The sequence below is a fragment of the Chaetura pelagica genome, unplaced genomic scaffold (genome assembly GCF_000747805.2).
Source record: "Chaetura pelagica isolate M959 unplaced genomic scaffold, ChaPel_1.0 scaffold404, whole genome shotgun sequence".
Taxonomy (NCBI): Eukaryota; Metazoa; Chordata; class Aves; order Apodiformes; family Apodidae; genus Chaetura; species Chaetura pelagica.
Window position 1 is genome coordinate 107956 of NW_009952975.1, and position 24546 is coordinate 132501.

The 24546-nt window shown below is 50.4% G+C and overlaps 1 protein-coding gene across 1 annotated transcript in view; it reads right to left on the minus strand.

Moving 5' to 3' along the window:
• The window catches only part of CSMD2 (CUB and Sushi multiple domains 2), a 260285-nt gene that overhangs the window by 12716 nt on the left and 223023 nt on the right, over window positions 1-24546 (minus strand). Inside the window, 13 exon segments of the mRNA XM_009996341.1 lie at window positions 274-450; window positions 5828-6010; window positions 8224-8397; window positions 10436-10624; window positions 11491-11664; window positions 13921-14094; window positions 14449-14622; window positions 15944-16138; window positions 16564-16749; window positions 21409-21487; window positions 21490-21599; window positions 22524-22670; window positions 23394-23582. Coding sequence (XP_009994643.1) covers window positions 274-450; window positions 5828-6010; window positions 8224-8397; window positions 10436-10624; window positions 11491-11664; window positions 13921-14094; window positions 14449-14622; window positions 15944-16138; window positions 16564-16749; window positions 21409-21487; window positions 21490-21599; window positions 22524-22670; window positions 23394-23582 — 2151 coding nt within the window.

Here is a 24546-nt window from a genome sequence, read left to right on the forward strand (position 1 = left end):
GGAATGCTCACCTTGAGCAGCAGCCCCGGAGAGCCCCCCCAGGTCAGCTGACATCTACTCATTAAAGTTATTACAGGGCTCCCTTCATCCAACTGGAAAAAATACAAACCCGAAGCAAGAGTTTTGCATTAGGTGACAGCAGGAGGAGCAGCTGCTGCCAAGTTTCTGGGCACAGTGCCTGTGTCTGCACATCCACACCCAACAGGCCCTGACAGCCCAGCCCCAGAGCCTGGCAGCATCACTCAACTTCCAGGAATCCATCCCAGTGCTCACCTGTGCACTCCGGACTGGTCCCAGTCCATGTCCCATTCACAGTGCAGTGCCTGCTCAGCACTCCTGTGGAGTAATACCCTTCCCTGCACTGGTAGATGATGGAGCTGGAGAAGACCAAGCCGTCGTTAAAGATAACCCTGGCATTGCTGGGGGTGCCAGGGTTTCCACAGGATACAACTGGAAAGCAAAGTGGCCAAGTTAAAAATAACAACAACAAAAAGAAACCCCTCAGCAAACCCCACAAAGAACCCCCCAAAACCAACCCCCAAGGCTAACATCCTGCAATAGAGGGTTCTCAATCAAAGTAAGATTAGCTGCAAAGCCCCTGGGTCAGTTCAGATACAACAAACTATTCCAAGGACATCAGCTGTACTAATCCACCAGGATCCCTCCCAACACCACCAAGCCCAGAGTGAGGGCTCCACCTTGCCAGGCAGCATGTCCCAAGGCAGAGTTCAGCATAATGGAGCATGTCCAGCATCCCTGGCAGAGGAGTGAATAAAACCTCCCTCCCTGCAGCCAGTTGGTCCCTGAAGCATCAGCCCTGCTCCTCTCCTGGGGGGATCCAGCAGTTCCCCCAGCAGCCAAGCCCAGGAGCAACCTCCCATCCCTGCTCCTCCAGGCTGAGGAACAACTTGTGCCCTCTTGCTGCAGACTTAATCCCAGCTCTCAATCTCACATCTGATCCTACAGCTGAACAGAGCAGGTGGTGCCAAGCCTGGAGTCCCTCCATCCTGCAGGAGTGTGGGAGCCTGGAGCTCAGGGAGCCCTTTGCCTCTGGTGCCTTTGGGAAGGCAACAACTTGCAGACTTGAAGGGAATGGCAGCAGCAGAGGAGCCAGCTGCTCCCCCACTGTGGCACAGCTCAGTGCCCACCTATATCCAATTATGTTTTCAGAGGAGGGAGGAGGATGTTGTGGGAATACAATTACAGGTCTGTCAGTGCCCAAGGTTTATGTGTAAAGTACCTCAGCCCCACAGCAATAAAAGGGCATCGGAGTGAATGGCAGGGCATGAAGCCCTGTCATGACAAAATAAGCACCTGCAATAATTGCATCCAGCCCTCATTTACTCTGAAATCACAGGACATAAAGGAAAATCACATTAATCAAGGGAAGGCTCAAACCACACACTCCCAGCTCTTTGATTATGAAATTCCTGGTTTCCATTCTTCCCAGACAAGAGCTACAATCTGCGAGAGGATCAGTCTGTGCACACACAAGGTGACCTGTCCTGCCCTGGGACTCACACACACACACAGAAAATCTCACACCCACACACAATCACACCCACACACCATCACAAGCCCTTGGCTTTGGGGTCAGGCAGCTGCAGGCCCCAGCAGGAACACAACGAGCTCAGGTCTCCAGCACAAGGAGAGAAGCTTCCCCTGCCTTGTTGCCTGCTTTGCTGACAGGCTGTTAACACATGAGCTTGTTGGAGGCAGATCTGTTTGACAGGGGGAAACTAATAACCATTCTGGGCTGTGTGCACAGAAACTCTGCACAGCACCAAACCTCTCAGAGGTGCCCTCTTGTCACCGACTCCTCACGCAACCAACGTCTCTCTGATACACGGTGTCATTTCCAGGAGATGCTGGGATAAAAGTCATATTCTATCAACCCAGAAAAAGCTCTAAATTGCTATTTCACTGCCTGCCCATCCATCAGCTGGTCTCTCCTGCCCAGCCTTCCCCATCTATGCATGTGGGCAAACACACAGGTGACCCAAAAATACCGTTTTGTGGCTGGAGAGAGAATCCTGGCAATGGTTTAACCTCAGTGTGCATCAGCTGTGACTGCACAGGTTGAGGTAGAAAAGAAGCCATAAACCTAAGGATGGAAATTTTGAGCTTTTAAAATAATAATTTAAATACAAATAGGATCTAATCATGCAAGCAAGCAGTAAGTAGGTAAATAATTCTCTTTGGCTTCAGTGGAAGATGCAAAATAAATTAGGCTCCAGAAGAAAACTGGCTTTGGCACTAGCTTTTGAACTCATCCTAAAGAGCCTGGGAATTCCATAGTCACACCTGCTCATGTCTCCTTAAGAATCTCAAACCCAATTACCTTTAAAGTGAAGTAAAATTTAAATAAAATAGCCTGAAAATCAGCTGTATTAGATTGGTATTTACTGGAGTTGGACTCTTGAGCCATGCTGTGCCTGGGCTGGGGTAGCCCAGGAGCAGGGACTTCTGGTAAGAGCTGGAGCTGTTCCCTGCCATCCCCACACTCCTGGGGGAAGTGGGAAGTTTTTTGTACACTACAAAGTAGCCTCTGCTATATAGAACACCACAATGCTCAGAGATGCTCCAGAGCTCAGCAATAATTAATTTGACTCCAGTCCACACATCCTCTTTCTGAAAAGCTTATTGAAATTCCCCCTTTGCCTTCCCTTGCTTTTTTTCCCCCTACATGTTTTACAGTGAGAAGCTGCTGGGAGAAAGGGAATCTCTCTGGGCCCTGTTGAGGGGCTCAGCTCAGAGCTGGTGTAGCTGTGCATGAAGCAAATGATGCTGCAATGATGGTCCAAGGAGGCCCCTGAGCTCCCCCCAGCATGTACCACCATTAGGCAAAGCAGCATCCTCCAGAGCACAGCAATGGACAAGGACTTTTAGTTAACAACACACTTCAGGTTCCCCCGAGCCCTGCACAGCAAATACCCCCCTGAGCAGGGTGAGCAGGGCTTGTTTCAGGGCTGCTCTGCAGCCAGTGCCCAGGGAAGGCTCCTTCCTGCAGGGAGCAAGCCCTGCTGCTCAGGATCTGCAGCCAGGACTGATGATGACCATCACTGCACATCCCACTATGCTCCAGGTGGTGTATGAACAGTGTCCTTTGCACATTTCCCCTCCTCTGACCTAATCTTCTTAAGTGTTGGTCCTTCTTTTGGGCTCTGCTGCCTCTGAAACACTCTGCTAATGATGTCTGACACATCAGGCCAAGCCTCCTGCTGGGAAAAGAGACAGCTGAGAGCCTTTGGAGGCTCAAAGCCTTTGCTTCAGGGCTGGTCATTTCCATGCTGTTTAATTTAACCAGTAAACCATCACACACCTAACTGTGCAGGGAGAGCAAGAAAAAAGCAGCTTAGACCCAAATCCCAGCCCTGCCACCTCCAGGGCCCTCATGGGTCAAAGAGACACGAGGGGAAACTCAGTTTCTTTCCGCAGTTTTGTCACTTAAGAGACTTTTCTGTCCACTGCAACTGCCAAAGAGCAGCCAGAGCCCCACAGCATTTTGGATGCAGTTTTAATTCACGCAGAGAAACAACAAACATTCTAAAGGTGAACATTCTGCTCCAGTTCTAAGAGCAGGAGGAGCAGTGCAGGGCACAGTGGCACTGAGGAGCCCCTCCTGCAGCTCTCCTGGTGGACAGAGACAGGGCATCGGGAAGGAGAGAGGAAAAAAAAAATCATCTAACATTTCATTTGCACTTAAAATCTTGCTGGAAATTAAAGCTAAATGGGGCCTGAAATCTGCAATTTTTTGAACTCCAGGGAAGCTGCTGTTACTGGGACAGCAAAGCCAGGCTGAAGCAGGAGTCTCAGGAGTTTCTGCAATTAAGTTATTTCCAAACCATTTGTACATTTTGACAAAATCAATTGTGACTTCTTCCTGTCTCCCTGGTCCTTGGGCTTTCTTAAAAATATTCCAGTGGATAGAAGGTACAAGGACTGAGAGCAAATGAGTTTAAAGGTGACCCTGGATGAAGCCCAGTGCTCCTGCCTGCACACACGTCCCCTCCGTGGGTCTGAGCTGTGCCAGCCCCTCTCAGGAGGACACTGATGGTTGAGCTCAGTCCCTTGACTTCAAAGTCAAGTACATGCTCTGTAAATGGCAGCTTGCTCTCTCTCTGCAACAGAGATAACAGCTCCTCTCTCCTTCCCTCCTACTTATGCTGTGGGATTTGCACCGTGTCCTCTGGACGTGTGCACACTTACGTGTGTCTCTGCAGCAGGTCCTCATCCCCTGCTGAGCCCCTCCGTGCTCATCCAGCAGCTAATCTGGAGAGCAATTTGCATTGAATTCCCCGGGCAGGCGAGTTCCAGTGACCTGTGAAGCCCCATCAGGCTTGATTTCGCTCAATTTTGGTGGCTGAGAGCAGCAAACAAGTGGCTGAGGCAGAGCGGACGCACCCATGTGAACAACTGCAGCTTTTCCACATCAGCAGAGACGCCCGTTCCCTCCAGGCACCTGCCCGGGCTCTCAGCTCTCATCTTCATTTGCCCCCAATTCAAGCCCAAAATTAATCTCTCCCCTCCCTCTCCTATAAATACCTGTTCCAGAAAGTTGAGTGCAACACGCAGAGAGCAGTCAGCAGAACACCTTGCAGTGCTTGCAGCTCGCTGGGAATGCAAATGCCAGGGACATGGTGCTGCTCATCACTGCAAATTGCCTCCCTATACTGGCCAGTCAGCACTTAACATTACACGACTGCATGATAGGCACAATGTTATTATTATTCATAAGGTAGGAGAAAAAAAACCTGCCAGGGATCCGTATTTTGGTGCCTCTGGAACCTGATGGGCTATTTATCCTGAGATTAATGAATAGAGCCTTTTCACCAAAAGACAAAAACCCAACACAACAGAATGGAAAAAAACCCAACCTCGAGACCTGAGTGTATTAATAACATGATTCAGTGTCTTTTCAATCAAGAGCTCCATCAATTTGGAATAAATTTCCAACTCATTTGCAAACTCTCTCAGAGCTTTTGGCTTTCAAATCAGCTGGAGAGAAGCACTTGCCCAGGTCTCCTTGCGTTTGGTTTCCTGCCTTGTTTTGGCTTTTGTTCTTCCCCCAGTTGATTTTTAAACACTTTTATAAAACAGCAGCAGTGAGAAACACAGCTCAGAGAAACTGGCTGGGGGTTTATTAGATTGGATTATAGGGTCTTACTTGATTCCTTCAAATGAAAAAATAAGGGGTTTGGGGTTTTTGACTATGAAAATATGCTCACTGGATTATCATTTGCATTTTGCATTTCTGCTTAATGTAAATGACTCGCACGTGCCAGCTCCAGCCTTATGGGGGGTTTGGAGCTATTGACATTTCTCATTCTGCTGAATTTCCTCAACAAAGCAACACTGGTACCCACAGAAGTTACACCAAAGCGGGGCAAGGTGCAGGATGCAGGTCAAGAGACATTCACCCCAGTGACTGCTGCAGTGCTGGTCTTGGGGACAAGTGAGGCCCAGATCCCAAAGGCTCTTCCTACTCTGCACCTCAGTCCAGATGTTGGCATGAACACGAGTGACCTGAAAACCTTTACACCATCCTGGTGTTCCCTGCACAGTGGAGCAGAGCTGGGCACACAAAAGGGTGATGCTCACCCTGCAGCACTTGATAACCCCACAGTGAGATGTGACCCACAGATGGCTGGGAAAGGGGGGAACTGAGACTCCTCGACGGTCACAGAGTATTTGGAGGAAACACTGAACAAAAGTATTTCTTACAGCACCAGGCTGTGCCCGGCAGCTAAAGCAGAGGGGACAGGCTGGCTGTGCCAATTCTGGGGCTTGGTGAGATGCAGCAGAGGACACAGGGTTGGTGAAGTACCTTCACAGTCTGGCTGGGAGCCGCTCCAGGAGCCGTTGGCCTGGCAGGTCCTCTCGGATGAGCCCCGGAGGACGTACCCGGGCTCGCAGCTGAACCTCACCACACTGCCCACAGCAAAGTCATCTCCCAGCCCAATGCCATGGGAGGGGATCCCCGGGTCCCCACACACACCTTGGCTGCTTCCTGTTAGGAAGAGAGCACAGAATCAGCAGAGTGAGCAAGACTTTGGCCCTTCTTCCCTCCCAAGTGCATGTGTTCAGAAGCCCAGCACAAAGATTTGGATCTTGTGGCTGACTTGACCTAACTCGGGCTCTCAATAGAGTGGAGACATTCCAGCTGAAACATCCCCTGACTCCAGGAGCCCACTGGTTTTAAGCTGGATGTAAAATCCAACCATAACTCCTGAATCTCAAGATGGAGCCCTCACCAGCTGCAGCTGCTTTCCCTGGCAGCTGCTCCAGCAGACAGCTGGTTGCCAGCATCAGTCATGTGGATGGTTCCCCTCCAAGCAGAAATGATGACATGCTCCAAGCCACCCCAGCACGCCCTATTGTCTTTGCAGAAGAAGAAGCTGCTGGGTTTGGAGCAGAGAGGCTGGAGAGATCCTGCCGAGAAACATCCACTTGTACATGTGGAGAACCTTGGAGCTGCTGCTAAAAGTTTGGGGGGCAGGAGGAAGGGAGCAGTGGTAGCAGACACCTCACAAGGGTTTTCTGGAGCAGGCTGGAGAAATGCCCACCTCCTCACTGCCTGACACAGGCTCACACCATGCACGCCTGTTCTTGGCTGTCTCTGCTAATGATCTGTGTAAACACATCTGCCCCCGGGCCAGGAAAGACTATTTCACTCCTGCAGCCAGTAATGACATTCCTGGGCCCTCCTGTGCCCTGCTGCAGGTACAGCCCTTGCAGGGATACGGGTAATGTAAAACATAACGAGCATATTCATCACCTGGGGAATGTACTTGCTTGGAAAGAGGGAGAATGCTCCAGGCTCAGCATTTTCTTTCACATAACGACTTACATCAAAGTCTTTTGTTTCATCTTGCAAAAACTGCTGTCACAACGTGGGGATCCTGCACTCACGATGGAGAACCTTTGGCAGGAGATGATCTGAGCTGCATTTTGCCTCCTTTGTAACTGTACTGCCTGAGTTTGGTGTGACAGAAGAGCCTCTCCCAAACCCCTGGGTGGAAACCATGGTTCTAAGGCAGTGGGCATTCACCTGGGCCCTGATGGGAGAGGGTCTGGCCAACGCCACCAGCCTTGGTCTAAAGCTGCCTTGGTCTAAAGTAATTTGGAAAACAATCACACACAACAGGTGCCAGTTGGAACTAGTCAGAAAAACACTGAATGTTTAAAAAAGTCCACCTGCAAGGATGACAGGAGAGACAGTGAAAACCACATGGGGAAAGGCACGAATTAGAGCAGAAAACCTTTTGGAGCAGCTACAGATCAAGAACTCTGCTCTGCAGATCAGGCTTCTGAATATAAGGATGACTCCACCTCATTTCTTTTTCCCTTCCAAAGCAGAGGTTGAGCTTGGTCAAGTGGAGCTGCTAAACTTCAGTGGCATAACTAAAAATTAACACTTGTCCCAAATGCTTTGCTCCAGCTGAGCTCTGCTGTGGCCTGTCTCTGTGCTCTCCAAGGAACCAGTGATGGGGCAGGGTGGGGAGGGCTTTGCACAGTGTCCTGCCAGCCACCCAGTGCCCAGTCTCCCACTGGAGGCCACCAGCTGAGATCCCAGCACCTTAACTTCAGGGAGGCTTGGCAAGCACATCTCACTGCAGCCCCCATGACTCTGACCCACCTCCCATCAGGGACTTTTTGGCTTCTCGGGACGTTTGCAGTGTGAGACCTTCCTCACTCTGGCACGGGAGTGGGGATGGACTTGTGCTGCCAAGCTGCTCTCCGTGGAGATGCTGATGATGAAACTCATAGTACCAGCTTACACTTGCCTTCTGCAGACCTGAGACTGCTGTGGTGCCATAACAGCAGATGTCAGGGCCTGGAAAGGGGCCACATGGGTTTCTTTTATTGGAATGCACAAGAAGGAGGGTCAGATCCTGCAGATGGGATGCGAGGACCTGATTTTGCATCAGACACATTCATCCTGCACAGATTCTGCATCGAGAAAACTGAAGCAGCAGGCTGCAGGGCACCTCCTACCACGAACATTTTCTGCAGGGATTGATTTCTTGTCTTGCAAGCCGAGCAGTTTACTCTCTGCCAGTGCTTATCATCCAAGTTGCTCCATCTTGAGATACAGGGACCTTCAGAGGCTGCCACAAACCCCCTCTGCAGCACGTGTGCTTCTCCAGCCCAGCAAGGCAAGGGAAAAAGGGGCAGGGGTGGATGGGACTGCCCTGTGCCCCCTCCCAAAGCCCAGCTCACCTGAGCAGTGGGGCAGGGAGCCGCTCCAGCGCCCGTCCAGCTGGCACATCCGAGTGGCGTTGCCGATCAGGGTCCGTTTCCCCAGGCAGCTGTACCGCACCACGGAGCCCACCGTGTACTTGTCCCCCGAGATCTGAGCGTGGGGTGGGGAGCTGGGGTGGCCACAGGAGACCACTGCAAGAGACAGATGCAACAGCTTCAGCCACAAGGGACGTGCTGGTGATGCTCATGTGAAGGCAGATGCAGCAGCGATGCAGCAAAGTTTGAGGTCACCGTGTGGGACCTTGGCAGCTCCAGACCCCTCACCTGCCCAGAGTCCATCACATGCTGGTGCCACGGGGCAGGTGTGGCACAGCAGACCTTTGGGGAACACGAGCTGGGCCTACAAGAACTGCCAAGTGTTTGGGCATAAATGCCTAGTCCTGACACTGCCAGGCATTCTGCAGGTTCCTCGGAGAACTCATCCCTTCTTCAACATCACTATTTCCATGCCCACCCGGCAGCACCAGGTCCTGCCACACAGGAGCTGCAACCAACTCTGCGTCACACCTGAGCAAACCAGCCTGGCAGATTGGGAGCACTGCTCACTCGACCACTGCCAGTGAAAAAAACACCCCTAGCAACAATGACTAGGTTAACTTTGGCTTAGCAACCAGAGTGGAGCCAGGGAGAGGCTGCTGACAACAGCCTGGCAGCTCCAGGGGCTGCCAGAGAGGTCTGGGCGAGGGTGCCCAGGGCTGAGCCGGGCACTGCGCGGCTCCTGGAGGGAAGTGTCCGGAACCGACAGCTCCTCCCCCTCTGCTAGACTCTAAAAATACCAACACTGGCATTAGGCAGAAAACATGATGTATGTTTCAATAAAAAAGGAGAGCACGCATATGTTTGGGCACGTGGGTGTTGAAAGATGCTGGTGCAGAGCTGTGACTAAAGCCAAGGACGCTTCGCAAGGCAACGGGCTTGAGAGCTGATACTGAAGCTCAGACTGTAACTAACAATTTAATAACAGACACTCCAGCAGACTCAGCTGAGCTCAAAACCTGTGATGGTACAGAGGTTTCTGAAGTATTTATGTACACAGGGTGAAAACTGTTTCTTCTGATTCATGAGGCTCTTCTCCTGTGTCCTTTACTCATTGGACTCGCTCTCCCATCCCTCAAAGGGGATCATTTGTTTTACTCTCTCCTCAGAAACAGACAGGAGACAACATCCACCACCCAAGCCTGCCTGGCATCAACCTTCTTGTTTTATGCCTTATGTGCCCAGCTGTAAAGGGGTATGGGTTTCAGCACAGAGCACACCTGAAGTTCAACACACAGAAAACAAAGAAATGCAAATATAGATACATATATAATTTTTTTTAAACTATGAAGCCCATGAATCCACATCATCAGCTGTAAAGCTGACCTGGCTTTCCAAAGCTTTGAGAAAACCCACAAATCCTCCAAGTCAATGGATGCTCAACATTTTAAGGCAGGAGATCCCTTTTACTTAGCTGGAAAGCTGTGGGCTGAGGGAGCCTGAGATCTCAAGTTTTAAAAGGTAACTGCACCCCCAGATCCCCTGTGGGAACAGGAGGTTATTACCTCTCAACTCCCCATGGCCTGTGCAGGGTGCTACAAACGTGAGAAGGTGACATGCTGCTAACAAAAGGAAAGGAAAGTGTGCCAGGAACTACTTTGGGTGAATAGGTGTCCAAGGATAATACAAGAAACAAAACCAAAACACTCATGGCTTTGGAACATCTCAGCCAGTTTGAACCTCAGGAGCTCCATCTATGGCTGCTGCACCAGTTCATTGTGCTGGTACCAGGAGATGGCAGCTGCTGGTGTCTGTGCTGCACAGGTCCTGCTGCCCTTCTCCACCTGCAACACTTTTTTGGACTTGATGATCTTAAAGGTCTTTTCCAACCTAAATGATTCAGTGATGATTCTGTGATTCTCTGCTGGAGCTGCACAGAACCAGTGACACCCAGCACAGGAGCTGCCCTCCCCTGCAGAGGGAAACCAGAGATGGTTTCCCAGGACTCCTCTCCACAGATCATGTATTTTCCTTCTGTGGGCAGGATCCAAAGGCCAGTGAAGCTGATGGAATAATTCCTAGGGATTACAGAGGGCTTTGGATCCATATTTTCTACATGACCGTTCTGCAAAGCACCAGGGAACTACATGGGATGGAAGCCTGTGGTGGATGGGAATTATTCTGAAGAACTTACAAAGACACTGTGGGAGGGCACGGTCCCAAGTGCCATCCCCCTGACAGGTAAGGACATGTGTACCCAATAAGTAATATCCATGGCTGCACTGATATGAGACAGTTGTTCCAAAGCTGAATCTGTGAGGACCACTCGGCTGCACTTGACGGATGCTGTTTTCCAGGTGCCCGGGGTCAGTACAGTTAACAACTGCAAGCAAACAACAGAAACAAAAACAAAACAAAAACAAAAAGGGTGTAACAAAGAACAAAGGTTTATCTACAAATGAGCAGGAAAAAGTGTGTGTCTGTGCGGGAATTGCAAATCACATATGCCACAATTTGAGGCTGGGTTTTGTTTTTGTTTTTGTTTTTTTTAAGGTGTTTTGTTTGTTTGTTTTTTGAAGATTCTTTGGGGCAGAAAAACTCCTTATTAAAAGGAAAAGAGGGAGCAGAAGCAATCCTGCAGTCTGTCACCCTGCCAGGCCAGGCTCAGCAGCAGAGCTCTGCTCCCTGGCCCCAGACCAGCACCCACATGAGCCAGTTGAGGGTAATTGATTTCTTGACCAACACATGGACAATATCAACAGAGATACTGGATTAAGGGAGCACAAAGGAAGGGAGTGCAGGGAGGGGAGGGAATCTGGGAAGTGAAGTCAAGTGCCAGTACCAGTGGAAGGAGGGCAGCTTAGGTGGAGAAAGGGCTCTGCACAAAGACCATGGGGTCTGTTTTGAGTAAACTACTCTAGGGTTGCCAGGATGACCTCTGCTAAGGGTCTGGCCTGATGCTTTCTTGTGCTCCCCACTCACAACATGTACTTCAACGTCTTGAAGGATGCAGGGCTGGGTAGGGCCCATTAACAGCTTTGAAAGAAGCCCCAGGGAAAACCAGGTTTGTTGCATGAGATTTACACAGCCCTTGGACCTCCCCATCACTTGTACCTTCCTGAGGAACCACAAGGTTTGGTTTACGTGAGTTTCTGAGAGTGTGAAGCAGGATTTTAGGAACCCAGAGTGACCAGAGGAAGGCACAGATGAATCTGAGCTGCCTAGATGGGATGGAGGCAGAGGACTCACCACGGCAGGAGGGCAGGGTGCTGCTCCACTGTCCATTGGCCAAGCACTGGGACTGGGATGCTCCTTCCAGGCGATACCCCGTGTTGCACACAAACTTGGCCACATCGTTCAGATTGAACTGAGTCCCCTGGGTCAGGCCATTGGCGGGGTTGCCAGGGTGGCCGCAAGTGATAGCTACAGTTAGAAATTGGAGATGTTATTTTATTGCCTGGAAAAAAAAGTGGATTGCCCATTGGAAAAAGGAGACCATAAAAAACCCCTACATCAGCCCTGAAACCTACACTGACTTCAGAGATTTGTGGCCAGCTCTGCTGAAACACTGAATCAAGCTGAGAGCCTGGTCCCTCTGTTCATTTTACTGGCATGAGGAATTCTCTGAACTGCTCTTCAGGCAGCTGAGTGCCAGCATCCTACTGACTTCCACCATAAATCCCTAGAGCTCCTCTTCAAAAACCCCAGCTCCTGCTATTAATCTATTGCCTTGCATCACCCTGGGCATCACACAGGGAGTCAGGACGTTCTCCCCCCTCTCCCTGGGGCAGGGCAGGTGTGTGCTCACTGCAGGACAGGGCTGCACCTGGAGGGATAGTTAAAGGAGAGGAAAAATACGACAAAAGCCACTTTCCCAGCATATGGCTGAGAAAGTTTAAATCTTCCTGCTTTAAGTTTGAAAAACTTTGGGAAAAACCTGTATTTCTAAATCCCTGAAATGAGGATTTTTGTGCAGCTCTTGTGGCTGAAGGGTCCTGCTCTGAGCTGCTCCAGCAGCGCCCAGGGAAGCTGCAGAGGCCACGGCTGGAGCAGCATCCTCAGATTCAGCCAGTACTGAAGTTCCAAGCATTTTTGCCTGAGCAACTCCAAGTTGGAAAAGGAACATCAGGAGATTCCATACGGAGATTTTGGGCTGCTTAAGGCATGTGACATCTCCTGACAGCCAAGGACAAAGCAATATTGCTTATTGTCAGGCTGAAGCAGGGTAATGGTTCATCAGTAAATGTCCAGCAGTTCAGCTGTTCAGCTGCCAAAGCCAGAAGCTAGAGGGAAAGATGAAATTCCCACAAAAGATCCATAACACATTTGACTGCCAGGGCTGGACTGTACCACAGGGGTGGGAATTTATTCCTTGTGCAAGCTGGTGACATGTACAGGTCTAAAAAATATGAAGCCTGATAGCATTTCAGTGCTGCAGGAAGCAGATGTCAGGTTCTCTGAGGTACTTCTGAATACAATTATACATGTTTTGAAACAGGTGATGGATTCTGTCCCAGAAAAAAAAAAAAAAAAAAAAAAAAAAAAAAAAAAAAAAAAAAAAAAAAAAGACTCCCCACAGCTGATGTGGATCAAAAAGACCCATTCACACAGAGAAAGCAACTGTAGCAGGTTTAAAAAGAAGCTATGAGGACAATAGGAAATGATAATGTGCTAACACACACACAGTGCCCTGAGATTCCTCAGAAGCAACAAAGCCTCAAGGCATCTAATTTCAGAGCCCAACAGTGCTCTGCTTTAATGACATTAAATTTCTGTTATCCATAAGGCCTAATGTAGTGCAATAACTTCAAGGCCAACTTGTGCACAGGAGATGCCTTTACACATCTCTGCACAAAAGCTTGGTGGGCTTTCAGGTGCCAGAGTCAGAAGCTGGCACAGAGCAGAGCTGAACAAAGGCACCATAGGCAGAAGACAGATACAGATGAGCAATGTTCATCTGCTCTGTTCTAATGGGTTTGGTCCCTCCTGAAAGACACAAGACGATCCATGAAAATGGATGTTTAGAAAATCCTGCTTTTCCATATATCTGCCTGACAGCAGGAGGGCCTCTATCAGTATGATTTCCTGGTCCAAGGTTAGTATAAATATACTTGGCAGGTAAAAGTGAATTAAACCTCTTTCAAGAGAGCATCCTCAGACATGAGAGTAATTCAAACCTACCTGCAGACCCAGACACAGCCTTTCCAATAATTCTTTTCCTAAAAAGCTCAGGCAGAATCCTAGACATCCTCTAAGTTTTGGAGTCACTACTAACCTTGACAACTTAAGTGTGCTTCTTCTCTTTAGGCAGGAATCTGCATAGTCACTGATATTTTGCTGCTGTTACTGCCTCAGTACATAAAGCTCTAAACCAGACTGGAGAGATTGGAAGCAAACAAGTGGAGAATCATGACAGGGAATGCATGGGTTGCACTGTAGGGTTTTAGAAACTTAATTAGCTTATTTGCTGGAAAGATAAATGAGCACGTTGTACAAGGTGACTTGAGAACGTGGACAGGAGGAGGATGGAGCCTGACCCAGCCCCCCCCTCAGCTCTCTCCTACAGGAACCCCAGGGATGCTCGTGCAGGCTGGGTGTGCAAGCTCTGAGCAAGCCCCTTGGCCTGTGCCCTCGTGCTCCCAGCACCCCAGGGCTGAGCAGAGCTGCCAACATACTTACGCACGCAGACAGGCGTCCTCCCGGACCAGCGGTGGTCCTGCTGGCAGATGCGCACGGACATGCCGATCAGGCGGAAGCCGGGGCTGCACTGGTACACCACACTGCCCCGGTAGTTGTAGTTCTCCCCGTTGATCTGCCCGTTGACAATGGGGCTGGGGACCCCACAGTGCCCCGCTGGGGGAGGGAGACAAGGGGAGTCACCAGGAGCTCGTCCTGGCCCCTCCCGAGGGCATTGCGCTGCACCCTGATTGGAATTCGAGTCTCTGCGGTCATACATAAAACTGAAGCAGCAGTAAAAGCAACGTCACATCCTTAAAGCTCTCTGAGCTCAAACCATCCCTCCTCTAGCGAGCAGTAAGGAGTCAAAGTCTACTTAAAACCCTACCAGCACCAGCAGCGCCGAGTTCTGGCTTGGGTTCTTCCCTGAACCCGCATCAATAATTCCCATTCCCTCCAGAAACACCACCAGGATCCCCTGCCGCAGCCCAGATGGTCCCCACCCACCCAGACACCTACCCAGATACCTACCCAGACACCTGACTTCAGCTCCGCTCCAGAGCCCGTTGGCCATGCACTCCCGCACGCGGGACCCCACCAGGGTGTAGCCAGTGTTGCAGGAGAAGATGGCAGTGGCCCCAAAGGTGGTGAGCCTGCCAATCTTGTTCCCGTTGGGAGGAGTCGGCAGGTCTCCGCAGGAGATAACTGCAAGAGGTCCCAAAGCACCGTGAGCCAGAACAGGGAGGTGCCTTCTTTAAAGAAATGCACTTGGTGACATTCACCAGCACAAGTTCCTACTGAAGCCAGAAACGAGTAGGGAAGATTCATGAAGTAGTTACATGGATAATAACAACGACTCAGAGTCATGCCACGCGAGGTGACAAATGTAAGTGCTGTTGATATTTATGCTTCAGGACACAAGGGAAGCTCTAAGGATAAGACTGGCTGGGAAGAAACTACAGAAGTTTTTGAACACAGGAATATTTCTACATGAACCCATCAATTGATGGAAGCCCAACTTTCAGAAAAGACACAAAATGGCACAAGATTTCCAGTCAGAAAGTGACACCCAACTTCTTCTCACACCGTGACTTCCAGGACACCTGGCCCAAGTCCTGGTGTGAAGGGTGCAGCTGGAGCCTGGCCAGGAGCAGCAAAGGCAGCTCCCAGCCCCAGACTTCAGCTCTGTATTTTATCTACCTTAAGGGTCTGCAAAGCCTCTGGAGCTTTTGCACTCAGTAGAAAATCCATAGACTCAGGCTGGTGCTTCTGACCTCAGTGTGTTGCCAAGATCCTGTCATTGGAATTTAGGTGGCAATAAGGCTGAAGAAATGAAATGAGGTCAGGCTCATGCTCCCGGATCTGGCTGAAGAGCTACGAGGGGTGCAACTACATCTGTCACCAAAGTTGGCTCTTGCACCTCTAGAAACAAAGGGAGGCAGGAGGGGAGGGAAAGCTGTCATTCTGAATGAGAAATGTCTCTGTCTCTCCCTGCACTAAGAGAGAAAACCCCTCCATCTTTGACAAAAGACAAGAACCAAAGCACACCAGTCATGTCAGAACGACTGAGCGAGCTGCTTGCTTGTCAAGAGTGGTTTTGATTTACAGGTGACACAGTTGCCCTTGTAAACTTGGCATTTGTGCAAAATTGGAAGAGGTTAGGTTTTAAAGCAGAATTTTTTACTTTCTTCCTGAAAAGCAAACTTCAGAGCATCTGGCACCAGTGACAGCTCAGCTGCTGGGACCTGACAGCAATGGATGAGCAAATGTGCTGGAGTTCCTGCAGAACTGTTTAGATTTAACCAAGGATTTGAACAACAGGTGACCTCTCCCTGCATCCCAACTATCTTCTACCAGAGCAGCTCTGCAGAGGCTGCCAAGAGCAGCAAAGGGCCAGTGTGTGTTTGCTCCCCAAAAACAGTCCCTAGCCAACCACCCAGTGGCCCCAGGACCCCCAGCCCCTGCCAGGCCTCCCATGACACTGCCCTGCCCCAGCGCAGCTCCAGGACTTCCCTGCTCCTCTTACTTTTACAGGTGGGCATGGGTTCTCCTATGCTCCACTTCCCATTGGCTTGGCACCTGATGACCCTCTGGCCCGTGTAGTAGTAGCCAGGGTCACAGATGAGCATCAGCTGGGCATTGTAGTGGTAGTGGATCTCGTAGGTCAGTCGCCACCGGCCGTGCTCCACCGCAAGGCTGCTGATGTCGGGACAGGTGACAGCTGAAAACCAGAGGTAGGGAGTCAGGGAAAAGCAATGAGACAGAAAGATGTTAATAAGGTGTGGAACTTCAGGGCATTTCAGCAAGTCTGCTGGCTTTATAACAAGGGGGCCAGTATTAGCATCTCTGCTCTACAGCTGGGAAACCAAGACACCGTGAGAGGGAGCATCAGATCCGAGTTACATGGGATTAGAAACCCTATGTCCTAAATCCCAGACTGGTTTGGGTTAGAAGGGACCTTAAAGACCATCTAGTCCCAATCCCCCTTCAGAGGCAGGGACACCTCCCACTGGACCAGGTGGTTCCCAGCCCCATGCAACCTGTCCTATGCACCTATGGGGCAAAGCCATCCATGCTAGAGCTGCAAGACCTTGCTGGAGAGACTCCCGAAATTCCCTGTGGAACTGCCCTGCTGGCAGCACTCACCCACGCACTGGGGGGGCTGGTTGCCGTTGCTCCACTGCCCCTCCTGCAGGCACTCTGTGCTGGGGTCCTCCCCAGGCTGCAGCTGGAAGCCCTGGTTGCACTGGTACATGGCCTTTGTACCCACCGTGTACTCCTTGCCAAAGACAACCCCGTTCTTGGGGGCTCTGGGAACTCCACAGGAGAGAGCTGGGAAGGAGGAAGGGAAAAAAAACACAGCTGAGAAATCAGCCAGCTTCCAATTTCATCACGGATTTGTGGTGAGCTGAAAGCCTAGCTCCTGAGCTCTCCTATTTACAAGGGCTCCAGCTCTGTTGAACCCCAGAAGCAGCAACAAATGCCCACTTTCACAGGGGATCAGGTTTTCAACTCCTGACTACCAGTGTGGCAACAGCAAAGCCAGCACTGAATACCAATTCCTCCTGGAAGAGACTCTGGCTCCTACTTTCTGTAATATCTGTAACAAAAAAAAAAAAATGCATCAACACAGTATTCAGAAGTTTTCACACCGAGATAAGGGATTATACAGCAATAATGTTTGGTGTTTACATCCCACAGCAGCAACAGTCTGAAACCCCTTTCCAGCAGCACTTCTGGATTACATAAGGCAGCAAATTGTATAATTATGTTGTGGCAGAAGGAAGGCTAAATTTAGCACTATGGCTGAGAAGGTAAGGGGGGGAATTCAGGGGGAAAACTGACAGGCACGATGCCAAACAGCTGCTGAAGGTGGCAGCACTAGGGAGGAGATGCTCTGCACTGGTCCTGCCGAGGTCCCCAGCTCTGCAGCCACCAGGGCAGAAAGGGGACAGGCAGGTCACAGAAACACGAGCAACAGCCAAACCCAGACAGACCAGAATCACGTTCATTTATGCTGCAAGACTTTCACATGACATGACAAGCCCTGTTACCCTCTTCTCTATTACTGGGAATACCAGCACCGGGAGCCTGTCACTCAAAGATGTTTTTCCCTAGAGAAATTCAGAAGAGCTGGGAAACCAAAGCCAGTCCTGCCTCCAAAAACACCCCACAGGTTCCCCTCCCTCTCTGAGTCTTGGCTCTGGGGAAGCCCATCTCAGCCTACCTACCTGACAGGCATGGGATGACCAAGGGGAAGAGCAGCCTGGGACCTGTGAAGCTGCCACTGCGAGACCACCCACCAGTGGGGCTGCCAAGAGCCTCTGAGGGGCACCAAGAGGAGCAGAGCCTGCTGGCAAGCACTGATCTGCAAGCCAACACCCAACCCAAACAGTGTCTGCATTTTAAACATGTTCTAAAGGAAATCCATTCCTTCCTGCAGCAGCCCCAGCTGCTCCCACTCAGTTAGTGCACGAACTGGATGCTGAGCCCATGTCCCCTGAGCCACATGCTGACCCTTCAAACACACATTCACCTTCCTGTTATTCCTTCTGCACACAAATGAGGGCTGGAGAACCAGCAACCTCATAAAACGTCACCTCCTGGTGACATGGACCCCATTGAGCACTGAAAAGGAGAGACTAAACTTACTGTCTCCAGCATCAGCACAACCACTGGGGCTTTTCTACCACTCAAGGTCCAAGGCACTTTAATCCCAGCAGTGCTGCAGGAGTTGGGCAGAGCCCCAGCCTGGAGCACACCCCCAGCACCCTGCAGCACACCCCCAGCACCCTGCAGATGCTGGTGCTGCTAATAGGTGTCAGTAATTCAGCAGGCTGGTATGAGCACCACCAGCCACATCCCTGGTTGAAATGATAATCACACGTGTGTCACTTCGTGGAGCTCAGGAGCCTGGTGAATCTCTCCACAAGGCTGGGTGTCTAGACGAGCAGCCACACTGAATACCAATTTCATTCTGAGGCAAAGGAAGAGAGGACCTGGAAAGTCCTACCCCTTTCCTTCCACCCAACAGTTCTATTACCTCTTTTTGATGTCGCATCAACCAAAGGGGCTGGTGGGAAAACTAATCCCTTCCCAAGCCACTGCCCCTGCAAAGCCTTCTCTGCTCAGTCCTCTCCTGCAGCCTGATGCCCCATCAAACCTCCTCACCTCCATGTGCCACCAGGAAACTGAGGCACAGAGACTGACAGGGAGGAACACCAGAGTTCAGAGGGACCAGGCTCAGTGAGGTTGAGCTGTCTCTTGCCTTTGGTTCTCTGCAAGCTCCTGTCTGTCTCTCAAGTGGTGTGTCTGATCATTTAGTCTTTCCACTGGGTAAGCCCTGCCCTGAGATAAAAATTAGCCATAATACAGCACATCTGGGCCAGACACAGTTAACTAAAAATGTCATTAAGCCACCAGAAGTAACAACCCTCCTCACCTGAAGATGGTTGGGCTACAATACAAAGAAGATGAGACAGGGAGAGCAAATTGGGGCTGCAACCTCTGCTGTCCTGTGCCCGTGGCAGGACCCTTCCTTCCCTGCAAAACCTGGCATCTTTGAATAGAGTAAGTACATTTTTATTTACAGACCCCTGCACGAAGCAGAGAAGCTGGATTTGGGGGGGACAATAAACCTGCCACCTGCTCCACAGAGCATTTCTGAGGCTCAAGCTGTGGGCACTGCAACCCCCCAGAAACAGAGGAGATGAAGCAAACCAGCATTTGGCCTGGAGAGACCCACAGAGAGTGTGCTCCAGGGAAAATGAGGACTTCTGGGGGTTTTGAGGTACCAAAACTGTCTGCAGGAAGATGTGCTAGGAACAGGGACAGAGGCTATGAAAGCCTCTGCAGCTGGGATTCCAAAAAACAAAGCAGCTTAAAAATAGGCAGCAAAGACAGAAAAGGCATATTAGATCATCTTGTGCTCTTCCCCACGGTGCCAAGGCAAGATTGTTCCCTGCAGAACAGTCTCTGCTGCTCCCATAAATGTCAGTGAGGACAGAGCACGTAGTAAAGATTATTCAGAGGGGATTGGGAAGGGGAAGAGGATTATGTGCTGGCAGAAGGGAGTGATGGGAACTGTCAATTGTTAACTAGACCATGTGTTTATGGGCACCCCAGGTCCCCTCCTCCTGACCCAGCTGATTGTGTGAGCAATTTATGCAGTGCTACAGATTGAGTTCCCAAACCTCTGCCATGTGGTCCTGGCCACCAGAAAGGATGAGAAATTGAGCACAGCCCAAAACAAAAGGTTGCCAGTTGGCTTTGAGAGCAACGTGTGTGGGGGAAAAACCAAAGTGTTGGATTTCATGTTGCTGAACTGGGCAAGAAGAGCAGAGCCAGGCCTGGGTCTCGGCTGCTGGAGACCAGGGGGGGGAGCTGCTCTGCCATGAATTCTCCTCCTGCTCACTCACCTCCTGCATCCATCCATCCCAAGACACTTGATAAGCCAGTGTTACGACTCCTGATGTCAGTACGGGGCAACAGAGAGAGGAGGTGACTTTCCCAAAGGGGTAACTCCCACCTCAAGATCTAACTGAACCAGCTCCTCTTCCTCCACAGACCCAAGCCCACGGAACATCCCAGCACACCAGGGCAGTCAAGACACCTCAGCATTGGTACCTCTTCTTGGTTACATGGTTTTCCTTCAAAAAGATGCAGTGCACCAGAGAAATTCCTTGTGCTGGGCTAAGAATTTGGGAGGCACAGTTGCCATGACAGCTCCTCGAGCTGCTGGTTCATCTGCTCATTCCAGCACTCGGGTTTGTTCCTGTTATCATAGAGGCTGCATCACTGCCTGAGCTTCCGCCCAGTTTCCCAGCTCCCTCTTGCCAATGGGCCTGGGTGGCAGGGGCTTGGTTTTCTGCTTTCCACTCACCTTTAAATAAATTCACCCTTAGAGGGCTCCAAAGGGATACAAGCACCCCCAGCACACACCCACCCTTTAAAGGCAGGGCTGTTTGCATCCCTCTGCAATTTCTAAGGAGACAAGTGATTCAGGAGCACAGAAGAGACTTTTTTCAAGGCTGCCTGGAAGCTCCCACACTAAATAATCCTGCTTTTCCTTACAGCTTAGACTGGACAACAATGCAGACACCGCAGTGAGATTTTGCCTGCGCTGTCTCTGTTCCCTGGCTACTTTCCAGGGAAGTCAATGCAATATTAATCCCCAGTGCTCAGCCCCCTTGGAACATGGATGAACGTTCAAAGACATTGAAAGGCTTCATCAGAATAAAGATGGGCATTTTACCAACACAAAGGAACAGGGATGATTGGTGGATGGAGAAAAAGGTGCAATCAGAAAGTGAACATAGCAAGGGAGACAAACTGGTGCAGAAGCAGAGCCCCCCAGGGCTCACTGCCCTGTCCTGCCCTTCACTCCTATGCCTGGCAGGAGCCCTGTGCTACCTCTGAAGTGTCATGAAGATCACAGCTAATTAGGAGGAAATGTGGAAGGAACAACTACATGCTTAAATCTTATGTGAAGCCAAGAGAAACTGGGTACCATCTGAATCCCAAGCAATTTCTTGCTCACTGTTGGCACATGCAGATCTAGGAGGGCACTTCCAGAAATACCAAAAGAAATTCCAGTCACTAAAACCCAGTGGGAGCCGTGCTCCTGCCAGCCTTCCCAGCTTCCTCTAAGCAAAATCTTCTCCTGTCCTTAGCCCAACCTTAGCTGTGTCTTGACTGGGAGTTCAGACATTTCTGCAACAGCAGCATTTGCACAGAAGAGCTTTTCCACCCTCATCCCAGGTCAGACAATGACCCTCTGCTCCTGAATGGTTACTCCCTTCCCTCCTTGCTCATACCCACTCCCAAGGATGTGGATATAAGAGGCCCAACCTCCCCTGCCCACCAGCAGCTCCAAGCCCGTTCTTCTTATGAACCTGGCGGAATTCAAATAGCTTATTTTTTTAATTGTTACTGCATTTTCCTCAGTCCTTCTTCCCAGATCCTTGTATTGCCACGTTTGCCTGCTCTCACCTTGGCACAGAGGGATGGCTTCGTTCCAGTGGAAGTAGCCTTGGGGATGCAGGGAGCAGGTGGTGGTGCTGTGCCCCTCCCCGCCCGAACCCCGCTGTCGCAGCCGAAGCGGACGGTGCTGCCGGGCTGCTGGCCCGCCTGGCCCAGGATCAGCCCGTGGGCTGGCGGCCGTGGGAGGCTGCAGTAGGGAGCTGGAGGGAAGGGCAGAGAGAAAGGAATCAGTCCCTGGATGGGCAGCATTGAGACCAGTTCCCTTCCTGCCCTCAGGAGTGATTCCCTGCTTCCCACAACCCGAGGATGTGGAAGAGAACTTGTGATGGATAAAAAAAAAGCCAAAGGGGGGGGGGAGAGTGCAGGGCTGCTGTCCAGGCTTCAGCAGCTCTGGAAATAAAGACTCATTTCTGGTAATTAAATATTACTTAATTCATTTACTGAGTAAAGTCATTACTTATTTATGACATACTGGCAAGTTCTCAACCCAGTTTTATAACTTCCATTAATTAAGATTTGCTTAGTTCCAAAACATAGTCATTCATTTTGAGGAATTCTCAGCAAAGACTCAGTGTCCAGCAGCAGTTTTGTGCTGAACGAGCACAAGACTCCCTGGCCCTGCCCCTGCAAGATGCTGGAGCAGGAGCACAATGGGATTCAATAATGCACTGTGAATGCTGTGACATGATCAGGGACAGGGAAGTTGTGAAGCTCCCCGTGTGTCCTAACACACGTTGCTGTGTTTTCTGATGGTCACCTTCAAACATCTCAAAATGACCTCATTGCAAGGACACAAACATTTAGTAACCCTGCAGCAAACTTCACTGTGAACTGCATGGGATGGGTTTCATTCACCCACAGCCACCTTGTCTGTGGTTATATGGTTCTGATTCTTTAGAGTGGCTGAAAAACCAGCCAAAGCTTCCAGGCTTCTTCTGGAAATAAACCCACCTCCCCCAGCCTCCCCAGCCCAGAATGAGCCCAGCTTTGTGCCCTTCCCAAGCCTTGGCAGCTCCTGCCCACACAGATGGCCTGAGACCCTCTGCAGCAATTTCGTGGAGATCTTTGGCTGGAGGTTTGGCCACGTTCCTGGCAGAGGCACCTGGTCCCTGCCGAGGGCTCACCTGAGTAGCGGATTTTGAAGCCTTTTCTGCTGTAGGCATGATCAGAGGACCAACGGAGATAGACGTTGTTCCCGCTGCTGGTGACGGTCAGAGGGGCAGAGTAGTTCCCACTCAGGGACAGGAGCAGGGGACTCTGGCCAGAGGGACCTGTAAGGAAGCAGGAAAAGTCAGGGTTGACACCCAGTCACTCGTGGGCCTTAGGAGCCAAGGTGTGTGTTTGCAGAAGGAACAAGGACTCTGTGGAACTGCAGCACTCACTGCCACCGTGAGTGCAGCAATGGCAGCTCATGCTCAGGCTTCCTGTGAACATGAGTCCCAGTGCAGACACCTGGTTCCTGGGAAACCAACCAAATGAAGGCCAGTTCATCACAGTGAGACCATGATTTTGCTCCAGGCGTATGCCTTGGGCTCAAGTCTTGATGAGCAACCAGAGGAGCAGCAGCAGAGCAGGTGTGTTCTGCTCTGGTTACAAAGCTGCATCACTGTGAACACCAACAGATCCCCTCTCAGCTCCTGAGAACTCCTGGGCCCAGAAAATCTGGCCTGCACAGGCTTCAGGAACGAGAAGTCCCACCTTCTCAACTCACCCCTTCCCAGCAACCTCTGCTACAACTTCTCCCAGGAGTTTGCTAACTCTGCACCTTCTAAAAACACTTTAGATCCATCCAAAAATCAAATATTTGATATTTTCTTTCCCAGAGAATCAATAAGCCTTAGGAGGAGCTTTCCTTAAGTCCAGCAGAAGGTGATAGGTGTAGGGGTGGAAAGCTCTCCCCAGACTGCTCTTGGAACAAAGATTAATTAACAAAATGCTGCCCTTTCTCCCTTTCCCCTCAGATGCTGTGCAAGTCAAACTGGTGAATCTCTTACCATCAAAGATCTCAAACTCATCATATTGCTTCTCGCTCAGGAAGTACTCGATGGTCAGGGAGATGTTGTACCCAGGCTCTACCTTCACCACCCAAGAACAGGTCTGGAAGTGAGGGTAACTCCCCACGAAGCTCTGGCTGAGGATCACACCAGTGGAGTCTGTCATCACCTCGTTCATGGGACAGTGCACTGAAAGGAACGTGAGGGAGAGACAATGGAAAATGCATTTTCCTGTTTTGCAGAGGAAAGAAAGACACACAAAACACTGTGGCCAAGAAGGTCTCTCCTGGTGAGCTAGATCAAGGCAAAGCACAGCTCCCACTCCTGTACATCCACCACACACCGTGACCCCAGGGGGCCCAGAGAATCCCCAGGCTCTGGGTGAAGCACATTGAGCTTCCACAAACCTGAGCAACTGCCAGGTTTTAAGGAAGGGGCAAAAAGCAGCAACACAAACCAAGAGCTTCAACCAGCTCTGCATCATTTTGCATCTCTTTCAAAATGAACAACAGTGCAACCAAGCAGCTCTGCTCCAGTTGCAAAACACTCCCTGGGAATCCCTGGAAACTGCATTACCTGGGTGAGAACAAGGTGGGGAACTACAGGCTTATCCCAGGTCACCCAGGGAGCTGTTAATCAGGACCTAAGGACTCCAATTCCTTTCTAATCACTACACCCCACAGCTTTTGGAAATATTAAATCCAGCACAAAGTGCTCAATACAAAGGCCAGCAAAAAATGCCCCAAAAAGAAGAGGGAAACACACAAAGTGAGCAAAAAGCATAAAAAGTAAAGAGATCTTTACCCATAACTGTCACTAAAACCCAGAGCTAGAGTGGTACTTGTATTAATAGAAAACAGCCAGAACTATCCAGAAAGAACAGTGTATTCTTTCCAAATCCTTAATCCCATCAGTGATTTTTTGACCTCCACAAATTGGTGGCCAGATGTAATTTAAGCAGTCCCTTTACCCCCAGGCTAACAACCATCAGTAAATAACTGAATGACCTCCCTTTCTCTCCTTCAGTTCATGCTATTTCGGCGAGAATAAAGCTACAGAAAAATATCCCATTATATGGTAAAAATGTTCAGACAGGAGGGAATGAAGGCGATGAAATAATCGCAGTTGGAGCGAACAAAAGCACCAGCAGGAA